The sequence below is a fragment of the Ursus americanus genome, chromosome 7, assembly GCF_024610735.1.
Source record: "Ursus americanus isolate L20-20 chromosome 7, mUrsAme1.1.p, whole genome shotgun sequence".
In the NCBI taxonomy this organism is placed as follows: domain Eukaryota; kingdom Metazoa; phylum Chordata; class Mammalia; order Carnivora; family Ursidae; genus Ursus; species Ursus americanus.
Window position 1 is genome coordinate 63,469,987 of NC_142133.1, and position 12,935 is coordinate 63,482,921.

At 50.3% G+C, this 12,935-nt stretch overlaps 1 protein-coding gene across 2 annotated transcripts in view; it reads left to right on the forward strand.

Annotated features, from left to right (window-relative positions):
- The window catches only part of ALK (ALK receptor tyrosine kinase), a 660,105-nt gene that overhangs the window by 537,907 nt on the left and 109,263 nt on the right, over positions 1-12,935 (forward strand). For both annotated transcript variants that reach the window (XM_087863752.1, XM_045809147.2), the window contains 2 exons: positions 7,056-7,187; positions 9,475-9,575. In XM_087863752.1, coding sequence (XP_087719878.1) covers positions 7,056-7,187; positions 9,475-9,575 — 233 coding nt within the window. The remainder of the gene's footprint in view (positions 1-7,055; positions 7,188-9,474; positions 9,576-12,935) is intronic.

A 12,935-nucleotide genomic window follows, 5' to 3' on the forward strand; every position in this document is an offset into this window, starting at 1 on the left:
AGTGCTGGCTGTATCAGACCACTCCTCTGTGGCTTCCCTTGTGCAGTACCCCTGGCCCAGAAGGCCCTTTCCTTCTCCAGTCACGTCTGCTCCTTCAAGACTCACCTCCAGGGCGCCTGGGTGGCTCAGTCGGTTAAGCATCTGCCTTTGGCTCAGGTCGTGATCCCAGGGTCCTAGCATCCAGTCCCCCATGTCAGGCTTCCTGCTCAGCAGTGAGTCTGCTTATCCCCTCTCCCTCTGACCCTCCTCCTCTCTTGTTCTCTCTCTCTCTCTCTAATAAATAAAAAATAATATCCTAAAAAAAAAAAAAGACTCCTCTCCAGAGTCAATCCTTCTGGGAAGGCTCCTCTGGCCATTCCCCCAAGTATCACCCCAACAAGTACAGTCGGTACTTCTTCCTCTGGGCCCCCCCCCCCCATTTAGTGCCTCCATCCATCCACCATATGTCCATTATTTCTTGTTAACAGCTTTTTAGAAATATAATTCACATCCCATACAAGTCACCCATTTAAAGTACACACTTCAGTGTTTATTAGTATCGTCACAGGACTGTGCCACCATCACCACAATCTGATTTTAGGACATTTTTATCCCTCCAAAGGTAACCTCTAGCAACCTTTCCTCATTTCCCTCCAATCTCACCTAGCCCTAAGCTACCCCTAATCTACTTTCAGTTTCTATAGATTTGCCTGTTCGGGGCATTTCATATAAATGGAATCCGACGATATGTATTCTGCTGTGGTTTACCTCTTTCACTTGGCATAGCGTTTTCAAGGCCCATCCCTGTCTGTCATGTGTAAGTACGTCATTCCTTTTTACTGCCAAATACTATCTCGTCGTATGGTTACCAGCACATTCGTCCGTCTATTCGTCACGTGATGCGCATTTGAGTTGTTTCTACTTTCTGGCTATTACGAATTACGCTGCTTTGAACAACCGTGTACAAGTTTTTGGACGGACAGATGTTTTCATTTCTCTTGGGCATCTACCTACGGGTAAATAGCTGGGTCAGCTCTGTATTTAACACTTTTAAAAACCTCTAGGCTGTTTTCCAAAGTAGCTGCACCATCTGACATTCCACCAGTAATGTATAAATCTTCTAGTTTCTCTACAAGCTTGTCAACACTTATTATGATGCCTTTTATTTTTGCCAGGCTAGCGGATATGAATCCGTCCATTTCGTGGAGGTGGTTTCCACGTCCGTCTCCCTGTCTGTGGGCAGACTGAATCTGGCCCTCTCCCCTATACCAGTATCTCCTGGCACAGCATAGGGGGTCACTAACTATTTGTTGATTTAAAATGACTAAATGAGTCGGGAAGCTTGGTCCCCATAGACGAAAGCAAATTGCTGAGGTCTCACTGGTCGTTGGGGACAGAGTTACATTTCCAGGCTAGTGCTCACTCCACCTGAATCGGTGTTCGTAGCAGTGGCCTGGCTCAGAGTATGCACACGTATGCCAGGGAAACCACGAATACTTATAAAACCCATATATTAGGAGCTAGAAAATGTACCAGAGAGCAGAGCTGAGTAACACAGCCCCTGTCTTCAGAGTGCTGAGAACACAGCGCAGAGGCAGGGAGTGAGACCGCAGAGTCGCGGTAGGGAGCGGATGCGGCAGGAGTGCCTGGGGTGCTGTGGGGCGCAGACACAGGAGCAAGGGCCTCGCCTCTCACATACCCTGGCCCTAAGACACTGTGGCCTGCAGAATGGCTTTAAAAAGTTAACGCTATCCCCCACATCATCTGGAGGACAGGTTTTCCCTTGAGGGGAGAAAAGGTTTTATTTATTCTCTTTTAAATGAAGCAATAAAGAAAATCCATTTTTCAATTTGAAGAATTTCCTTTTTATATAAAACTTTCCAGTGAAGTTTTCCAATCATGATGGAATTGTGGTAGTTTAGATAAAACTCAGCGAAGACTTGCAGGTAAGCCCTTCGTTTATCCCACACTGTTCCTGGCCTTTCTCACAAAGCTCTCACTACACATGTGGACCAAAATGAAGCCAGCCCACCCGTGTTGCGCCAGGCAGGGGTCTGTGTGTGTCTCTCTAGTTATTGGTCCCTGCAGTATATCCAGCAGTGCATCTGAGCTCTGTGATTTTGTTGTTGCCTTTTTAAAGTTTTTTTGGTACCCACTTCCCAACTGGGACACAGGTCAGACCAACCATGCCCTGATTTACAATTGGGAAAATGAAAGCACAGAGAAGGTAATTGATTTGTTCGGGGTCACACAGCATGTCAGGAACAGAGCCATGATTAGAGCACTGAATCTGTGGGATTCAGCCCATTACCGTGTGCTTGGGGCATTTTCTTACCATTCTGGGGCTGCCATTAATGGATTTCCAGGGCAAACTCCAAGCTTGAGGACAGCCTGTCTCCTGTATGGAGGCCAGGTTCCTGGGGCCCAGAGGCCTTTCGAGCCACACTTGAAAAGCTGCTCTGACCAGCTCTCAGAATGACAGCTCCACCCTGGAGAATGCCCCCACTGAGTTCTTTGCTACAGAAATCAGTTGCTAGGAGGAGAAGTTCAATTCAGAAGGAGAGTTATTTCAATCTTTTTCTATTCTGATCTTGGCAGTACTCTTAGCAAATATCCTTTTCCTTTTTGGCATGCCCCATTCTGTATGGCATCATTGCAGTTTTCCCGATCACATTGACTGATGTCGATTCTAGAAAGCATCCCCATAAAGAAAGTAATGATGATGATGATGATGATAGCTAACATTTACTGAGCATTTACTGTGTGCCAGGAACTGTCCAGTACTTGTCATGTATGAACTTATTTTGTCCTCAGAATAACCCTCTGTGATGCTATTGTACCCATCTTAGAGATGAGGAACCTAAAGTCCAGAAACTGTTAGCCAGTGGCTGAGAAGCAGTTCAGACCCATTCGGAACCACTACGAGCCAGACTCGTTTGTTACATGAGTGTCCAGTGGTTGGTTGTGCCAAGCACAACTCTAGCTATGTATCTAGGAAGAAGGGGAGGAAGGGAAAAGTCAAGGAAGGCCCGGGGCTCTGCCACAACATGTCTCTGGGACGCAGGGGGCTCAGATCATTTGTCTCCACCCTCTGCGCCTATTTCCTCACCTCTAATATGACTTGGAACAGGATGCCCGCTGCTGTGTTGATGTTTGTGATGCATTTAGGATAATGGTCTTGACATCACCTGGTCCTTCCTGGCTAATCTGGAACCTGTTAGAATGTCTTCTCTGAGCAGGTGGTCACCCAAGCCTTGTGGGAACATCCAGTTCTAAGGAGTCCCCATGAGCGAGGGTCACTAATCTCTGGCCAGGGTAGTCCACTAAGCCCTGCCATGGTTGGAACTTGGAGGAGAAAGTAGGTTGTATCCCATCAACTCCCAACCTTAACCCCCCATACTTGCTCCAGAAGGAAGTCCACCCGCAGCTTCATTCAGATTATCAGACACCACCCTGAGCACCATTTCAAGCCAGCACAAGTAGGGGAGCTGAAATGGAGGTGGCATTGCCCTTGCCTTCCTGCATCCAATCATGAATGTGCCCATTCCATGTCCTCCAAACCACACACCACACGCCATCCTCCTTCCCTCTTTCCACTTAAACACTACTGATCCGAGTGAGATATCCCAGAATGCTGGAGCCCATCAAAGGGCGTCTTCAGGGTTCCCTGTGTGTCAAGCCATGGCCTCAGTGGCACGTGACTCCCCAGAAAAGGTCAGGTGTCTCCACTTCCTCCCCTGAAGGGTCATTGACTCACTGGGTATTGCAGGCAGCTTGCTTCCCCTCCATGTACTCACTAATCTCATCTATTCTGCGGGGACACTCTTCCTGCCAGGCACAAAAAAAACAGTTTTTTTAAAGTTTATTTCTTTATTGTAAAATAAAACATATTGGCTGTAAAATATTTGGAAAATCTAGAAAAGTACACAGGAGAAAATAACTGTCGCCCGTAATCCTCCCTCTCAGACATTTAGAGATAACCATAATATGATGATGTATTTCTTTTAGCATTTTTTCCCATGACTCCATATTTTCAAGGAAATGTATAACACATATTTATCAAAAATGTTAACAGAGCTGTCACACAGGAAGGCAAAGAAGTAGTGTCATTTGGCCTGGAGTTTATACTTGGCAGCTTCCTACAGCTCCTGCTGAGGCCACATCTCTGTGACTCTCCCAATTTGTCTCTCTTACAGTGGAATCAGGTGTCATAATTGCCAAATGTTACAGGATTGATTGACCTCCAAGCAGCCTGATTTGGCCATCCAGCCAATGAAGTAAGAGGATCAGTTAGGGGCGGTCTTTCCCGGCCACGAAGGCGCATAGGAACCACCTGGAAAATGTTAGAAATGCAGTTTCTCACTCAGCAGGTGGTGATGGGGGTGGTGGCCTGAGAGTCTGACCTTCTAACAGTTTTCACTGGTGATGGCGAGGTAGGTGTGGCTGGTCCCTGAGCCACATTTGGGGTAGCAAGGGGTTAGATGACTGAACCCACTCCCACTTCATTCAGCAAATAAGTATTTTGGTCCTACAGCGTGCTGAGCGCTGAGTATGTGCTTGGGGTGAATGAGAGGAGAAAGGCATGATCAGAGGAGCTGAAACCACTGGACTCAGCTCTGTGCACCAACGTTGTGCTCAGCCATTGGCCCTGGCAGCCGTGTCCCAAGCCTGGCCTAATCTGTCAAGGGTCTTTGTTCGGACTCCCCACCCCACCAGCTCCTTAGGAGTGACTTCTCGTTGAGCACACAGCCGCTGTGCTGGCAAGAGCCCCGGTCCTCTCCTCCTGCACCCCCTCCCATCCTGCAAGCTTTTGGGGTCACATAAATTGTCCGTTGACCCAACTCGTTTGCCTACCTCCCCTCCCTTTATTCAAGCAGCCAAAGAGAAAGGGGCTCCCCTTCCCAGCTCACTCTGGATCTTAGGCAAAGCCAGGACAAGGATGGGCTTCCAGAAGGTGGAGAACGCCAATGGCTTTCCTCCTTCCTGTCCCGGTGGAAGGCATAGGCAGAGCTGCCACAGGCATTTCCAGAAAGGCAGCCCCCGGGGGGGGGGGGTCTGTCTCCGCCCCCAGTGCAGTGTTGGCTGTTTTAGCTCATCCTCTGCTGAGTCCCCTGCACTGGGGGTGATCGATGGTTAATAATGCCACCGCCACTCTGTATTTCCCTCAGCTCTGCTTACAGAACGCCACACTCTCTGCCTTATTTGACCCTCAAAACAGCCCTGTGAAATAGACACTAATATTGCCCCATTTTACAGACGATGGAGCCGCGTCTCTGAGGCAAAGAAGTGACGTGCCTAGAGTCGCACAGCAGAAAGCCTCAGGTTAGGGCTACCGCTAGGTGTCCAGATCCCAGGACTGCTGAGGCTAACTTCTCTGTCCCTGCCTCCTGGAGGGGGAAGGAGGGAGTGATAAGCTGTGAAGGCTTCAACCCAGCCCTGACTCCTCCCTCTACCAGGAGCCATTGCCTGCTGGAATCTTCCATCGTGGTGCCTGGTTTAAAGCACGCTTGTAAAGGACGCTTCGTGGAAGGTCACTTCCAGCTACCAGTTCGTTTTTGCAGAAGTGGATGTGGGGTCCCTTGAGGGGGCATAAAAAATAAAACAGAAAGATCTCCTTAGCTTTTGGATTTTTAATCAGAGGAACATGCGGGGCTTGGGGGGAAGATGATTTCTTCAGGGGGGTATAAATGGGAAGAGATGCTCAAAGTCGGTGACAGCCGGTCTTAATTTATAATTCTGCCTCTGTGTGAAATGCACAGAGAATCAGGGGGAAATGAGTAATAATTCACTAAGGTGCTGTCACAGCCAGGAAGCGTTAGGGCCCTCTTTGTCAGCCTGCCATTGCCGGGAAGGCTGAGACAGAGGAAGGACAGAGAGAGTGGTGGGTCCGACTAAAGCACCTTTCCTCCTGCTCGGAGACATAGTCCTGCTGCTTCTCCGCAGCCTGGCCTGGGGCTGTGGGTGCTGTCGGAATAGCCTAGAATGGGCCACTAGCTCCTCAGGGCTGGGTGCCGTCCATGCAGCCATTCTTTGAGCAAGCCACAAAAAGTGAGCTCTCTCTGACCCTCTTCTCCTTTCCTCCTCCTTCTGTGGGCACTTGGGAAATATATGGTCATAAAGCTGACTGTAGCCTTTTCAGTGGGACCCGAGGTCTAGAGAAAAGGGTAACGGGGCCCTTTATGCTGAGCCAACAGATGATATAAGGGGCCCCGTGGCTGGCATTGCTTGGCCAGGACAAGGGAGGTTAGAGCAGTAATAAACCATCCCCAAATTTCAGGGGCTTAACATAACATTTACAGTACCTGCACACCGAAGCGGGGGGCCCCCCGTCAGACAGCAGCGGTGTCGGGACCAAGAGCTCCCCTTGGCCGCTTCAGCAGGGAGGGAGAGAGAGAGAGACTGAAGAATTGCACGGGGCCTCTCCGCAGCCTCAATCCAGAAGAAACACACATCCCTTCCACTCACATTTCGTGGGCCAGAGCTACTCATGTGGCTTCCCTTCACTGGAAGGGAGGTGGGAGGTAAAGGGGTGCAAGTAGAAAGTTTGAGCAATATGTGTCGGCAGACGGGGGTGACCGAGGGACCCAACCTAGTCCTACCCACACGACCACTGCCACCATCATGTTCTTGTCACTGTGTCAACCATCAGAAATGTATTCCAGGGCCTTCTCTTGGGGTCACATTCATGGCAGATCAGAATAAGGAGCACAGACTTAGAAGCAGAAGATGCAGGTTCAAGCCCAGCTGTGTTACCTACTGGCTGTGTGACCTTGGTCAGATTGCTTAACCTTCCTGAGCTCTCCTCCGTCACATATAAAACTGGGTTATTCCCCTGCTACCATATTATTATTATTATTATTATTATTATTATTACTATTACTATTTTATTTTCCGAAGATCACTTTTTCATGTTATTGATTTTCATTATCACCAATATTGTGAGACATCAAGGGTCCGGCTGGGGAGCTGTAGTTGATGAGGATACTCGGGTCATGCCTGGCTAATGTTACTTGACATTGGCATATTTTGCCTTTAGCGGTCCCAGAAATGACCGTGCCCCTGTGCTCTCCCTGCAGGTAAGCTCCCTGCTGGTTTTTACTGCAACTTCGAGGATGGCTTCTGTGGCTGGACCCAGGGCACACTCGTACCCCACAACCCCCGGTGGCAGATCAGGACCCTGAAGGATGCCCGGGGCCAGGACCACCGAGGTACTGCTGCTCTCTTCCCTTCCCTCTGGTGCCCGTCTGGCCAGACAAGAGACTTAGGGCCCTACCCCAGAACAGCTGGACCTCGCCACACCTGCAGGGCAAAGCCAGGGGACTGCCCAGAGTTTGCCCTGGGGTGCTCGCTCACAATTCCCTCTTCAGATTTCCCAGGCTTCCAAATGATTAAATCAGGCCAAGGTAGATGTCACCTTTGATTCCCTAAAATGAGAACCCAGATGAAGGATCAGCTAAAAGATAAGAAGAGTGGCAACAATAGTAGTCATTCATTCATTCATTCACTGAGTGTTTGTTGAGGACCCACTTTGTGTCTGGCATGTAACTCACTGAGAAGTAAGGAAGACCCTAGCCCTCTACAGGGAGGCTGATACACAGGGAGGCCTTGTGTCATTGGGCCCAAGGTCATGACCTGGGAACCTAGCCCCACATCTGGTCCATTCCCTGGAGCCCAGCCTCCTCAGCCATATCCCCCATCCCTGCCCAGCTCAAGCTGGAAACTCCTGCCTTCCCAGCGCCAGAGCCCATCCTCCCTGTGGCTGTGTGGCTCTGCGGCTGCCAGAGGAACAAGGGCCTCCACACATTCAAGAGATGTGGCTGGACCCAGACCGGGTGAGCTGGCGCCACTGGAGACATGGCTGGGGCATGGAATGAGGGAGGGATGAGGCAGAGCCTGTGAGGCCAGCACAGCTCCCAAACCGGGGCTGCTGGAGAGGCCGGACCACCCAGCCACGGCCCCAGCCTTGGGCTCTACCCAGTGGCTAGGCCTGGGCTAGAGCTGGGCTTTCTCTCCCCTTCTCTCCCTTGCATTTGTCTGCTCTTTGTGGAGCTAGAGTCCCTTGTACCAGATCCCTCTCTTTCCAAGCAAAGACCATGCATCCTATGGGTCCCTTTAAGAATTAATAGTAATAATAGTGATGACGATCGAAGTGTGAGAGAAGACAATGTCCAGCTCCACCACTGGGGATCCCAGAGCCCGTGCCGTCCTGTCCTTGGCCCTCAGAGCTAACTGTACCTGAGCGAGCTGGCTTTGGCCCATGAGGAGGCAGGCTGAGGTTCTGCAGCCACGGGAGACTTCTGCAGGGCCCCTCAGCGGGAGGCGGCCCCCGAGCTCCTGCTTCTCCTCCCAGCCTCCTCACCAGATCACACCATCCTCAGCACCTGGTGGAGGAGAACAGGACAGAAATGGGGCTCAAAGCAAGATGTGACCTTCATGTCTCTGCTCTCAGTTCGGTAGCCTTCCATGGCAGCCACAGCAAGTGGGTGACATACCTCTAGTGACAGGGCCCTCACTGCCTGCTAAAGTAGTCCCTTCCATGGATTGCTGCAACCAAAGACCAGTTCTCTTTTCCCGGAGATAAGCTCCACCTCTCTGTAAATTCTACTCACGGATCATACTTTCTATCTCCCGGAGCCCCTCAGAACTCAGCTATTCCCTCTCTCACCAGAGCAGCCCCTCAGATATCTGAATACACTGGTTGTGACCCACCCACCGTGTGAAGGCCGTTCTCTCCCTAGTCACAGATTCTTCCACAAGGATGGGCCACGTGCTTTCTAGGCTTTCTGGCCTGTCTTGGTCACTCTGCTCTGGACCCACTTGAATTTGTTACTTGGTAGTAACCCCAAAACAGACTTTGCTAAGAGAAAAGAGCAGAAATGAATGAGTAACGTCCTGTGTGGGGTTCTGGGCCATACCTAAAAGGTTGCGGGCCCACCCTGGACCCATCTCCATAGCACGGACCACCCGAAATGCTCTGTAGTTCCTGGAGATTTCCAGATGCTTCTTCCCCACCATGTGGGGTTGGGGGCTCGTGTTCTCCCAGGTTTGCAGACAGATCGATGAGAAAACATAAGAAATAAGACTTCCTGGTCAGGTCATGGGGCACAGGATGCCCTGGTGGAAGAGAGTGAAGGTCGTGGAGACCACTAGAGGGCAAAGGAAATGGGGAGGGGTGGGGGTGGGGGAGTCCAGCGTGTTTCAGGCTGCTCTTGGGCTATGGGCTAAAGCTGGTGACCTGAGGAGATCAGGGATGCAGTAGCCCGGATGTAGGATGCTGGGATATTGCAGAGCGTTGGGAGCAAAGACCTTTGCATGAGCCAAGTTTTGTTGACAGTGACAGGCAGACTGCCTTATCCATTGGAGGCAGCAGCAAGCCATGTCCTCAGAGCTGTTCCAAGCCTAGAGAAGAATGATGCAGACCGCATTAACCCTGCACCCCGAGGCACTTCAGTCCATGAAGTGGTGCATTTCTGACTCTTTTCCTCTCTGCCCCAGGCCATGCCCTGTTGCTCAGCACCACTGACGTCCCTACTTCTGAAAGTGCTACTGTGACCAGCGCTACGTTCCCCGCCCCGATGAAGAACTCTCCGTGTGAGGCAAGTCTCAGTGTTCCCCTAGTTCTTGGACTGCCCCTCCCACCCCTCGCCTTGGGCACTTCCATCTGAATGCAAACATAAGCAAAGTAACCTGGGTGGTGGGGCTGCTTGTTCTCCTGGGGGGAGGACAAGATGGCATTTTGGCCATCCTTTAGGCAGAGGGCATGCTCCAACTCGGTGAAGTCCCGTCTGCAGAGAATCTTACCTCAAACACCCCATACTCAGCTGCACTGAACTCTTTGCAGTGGGGCCTCGATTGACGCAAATCCAGAAAATATTTCCAAGGCATAACGGGTGGGTGACTGTGATCTACAAAAGACTTTCCACACGAGCCTTTTTAGAAACATCAAGCTCTTGTAATACATTCAGATTTTATAGAGCATCGCAAGTTTGATCTACGTAAATTTCACGAAGATATCCGTGGCATCAGTACGGTGCCTCCAAAGCCACTTCCCTGGATGGTTCCTGTGGCTGTAACGTCTTTCGCGTGTGGACTGAGGGGCTTGCCATGTTTCTTAGCTGTCATAATCTCTAGAGAACAAGAAATGTGCTTAGACCCAACCGTGGTCCAGTGATTAAGTTTATGGACTCTGGAATCAGTTGCCTGAGTCCAAGCTAGGTTCCACCACTGATTAGCTGTACAGTTTGTTTGGGAAGTTCATAACCTTTCAGGGCCTCAGTTTTCCCACCTGGAAAGTGGACACAATAGGAGCGCCTACCCCAAAGAGGAAAGGATTAAAAAGGTTAATATGTACTCCGGGATTATCACAGCGCCTGGCACAAAGTGAGCATGACAGTACTTAGCCAACAGTTCCTGGCACCTTGAGGAAGCATAGGTAAGGAGAATGGGGAGGGAGGGAGAGGACATGAGCCAAAACCAGATTCCAGGTTCTCCGAGGGCCCTGCGTGCCTCTGCTTCTTTGCGCTACCCCGCGGCACGTGATCAACCTCTTGCACCGAGCAGAAAGCCAACAAGTACTTCAGATTTGGCCAGTCCTCTCTTTCTGGAAACTCACAGGAGAAATCCCTTCCTGGCTTTGTTTCAGGAATAGCTCTGTGCCCCCTGAGCAATTTGTTTCCTTTCAAGCTGTGGACTGCGTGAAACTGACCAGACTCGCTCCCCCTGCGCTGACTCAGCGAAGCCCCGGGGAGGTGCAGGCAGTCAGGCTTCCGCAGCTCAGGGTCGCAGCTAAGCGCAGCCCTCCAGGCTTTTTGTGAGATACAAACTCACAGGCAAACACAAACAAGAACGTATCAATGAATTTTTTTTTTAATCGGAAGAATGGTCAAATTAAATCTGAGGCTCCCCTCTTAGTAAGCCAATAGGGGTTCATGATGTGCAGTCCCTATCCAGCCGGCTGGATTTTCTAAGCCAAGAGTTGGCCAATTTCTCACCCTCTTCTAGTTTATGTTACCTTACTAGATTGTATGTATCTCTGCGAGCCACCTTAAGTCCTTTTTGGAAGAAGTCAGAGCACAAATAAATAGACTGATTACGTGAAACTGTATTTGAGAAATCCCGCTATCTGATGCAGGTGGTGGGTTACCCAGTCATCACTGACATTTCCGAGGTGCCTCCCAGCGGACTCCCGGGAGGGAAGGCTTCTTAGGAGGGAAATCTAAATGAGGAGAGGTTGTTGGCCTTCTTAAGAGGTCAGGGGGATCCTTAAAACCATTTGATTTTTAAATTTATTCTTCACTGGCTGTAACATGAGCCTAATTCTAGAGTAAGAAATGTCAAGGTTAAAAATGATATTTTTCTAATACTTCATCATTTCCCTGATAACCTTTGGTTGATCAATAGCTTAAACAGCTGTTTTGTTTTACCGGCCTATTTTATTTTCCCTCTAGTCAAATTTGCTCTGGGCTATTTCTGCTATTTCCTGCCCTTTCCCAGAACTTGGCTCAGCAGGGGTAATGAAGGGAAGGCAGTGAGTCCATTCCACTCTGAGAGCACAGCTAATTCATATTCAGGTTTGCAGACCATTCATCTAGTGCTGATGGGTCTTGAATTCCCCGTGTTGGGGGAAATGTTTTTCATCAGAAAAATAAATAACCAAAATAGAAATATGCATTTCCAGGTTTGTAAGCCTTGCCATCTATTTTATTCAGATCCTAAACGCAGAAGGCAGCGAGTTGATTTCCTTCTCCCAGGTTGGCAAACGTCGGTGACGGGATGGTTCTTTGCTGTGTGAACTGTGTGGGGTTAACTCGGGGCCTTCAAACCCCACCAACTTGAAAGGGGTCTTCGTTGGCTATAGGGCCAGGTGCAGGAAGGGGACACGAGGCAGAGATGGGTGAAGGTCTCTGATGAGGGTCAAGCCCCCAGGGACCGAGAGGCTGGCCAAGCTCCAGGGCTGACACCCAGCACTGAGCATCTCTTCTAAATGCACACCAGTCCTGGGAGCCCTAGGGTCCCTCAACACTTGGGAGTTGAAGCAATTGCAGAATATCTCAAAGTGCTCCCTCAAGAAGCCCCACAATCATCAGCAGTTTCCCAAAAGAGAACTGGCGTCGCCTTCTGTGCATTTCCTTGGAAATCTAGATACAACCTGACCAGTAGGCCTCTGTTTCTGCAGTTGCCAGCACTTAGAAAACACGATCAGTGTAGATTGCTAGGTCCCACCCTGGTCCTCCAGGATGACGCCCCAGAGCGGGGCCTGGGAATCTGCATTTTTCAAACCCCACCCTCAGCGATTTGGATGCACATTGACACTTGAAAATAATTGGCCAGAGATGCACCTGCCAGTTGTCACCGAAATTCATTCTGAGTCCGTGCAGAGAGTTTTCCTCCACTACCCGTGATGAAACTTGCCTTTTAGAGAGATGAGTCAGAAGTGGTGAGAAATGACAGGGTGGGGGACACAGGCGGTGGAGGCAGAAGGGGCTGGGAGAGCAACACACTGGGAGGCAGGTCAGATGCCCACCGATGGATCGTAGAGACGTAGCCAGGGTGTGCCTTTGTGCCAGTTAGCTTCCCGGGTATTCCAGAAGCCCGCGGGCTCCAGCCTCCTGCCTCCGGATGCCTGCAGTCCCCACCGCTGGCCCCGAGCCTCTCCCTGGCCAGCCCTGTGCAGGCACCGCCTGCTCCTCCCTCGCACAGCACACTTGCACACGGGGCATGAATATTTAAAGGCCGCTGCCTAGCCCAGCCACGAACAAGAGAGAGCGTTGTATTTTTTTGCCTCCCCCAAGCTATTCTCTGCGGGAAACTGGAGAGGCACTTACAATATTCAGATTTTATTTTATTTTTATTTTTATTTTGCTGAGCTCCAGTTCAAATAATTAAAGTTGCCACTGGGGAGGGGAGACTTGTGGTGGCTTTCGTGTGTTTGCTCGCTGTCAGACCTGCTCTGTCCG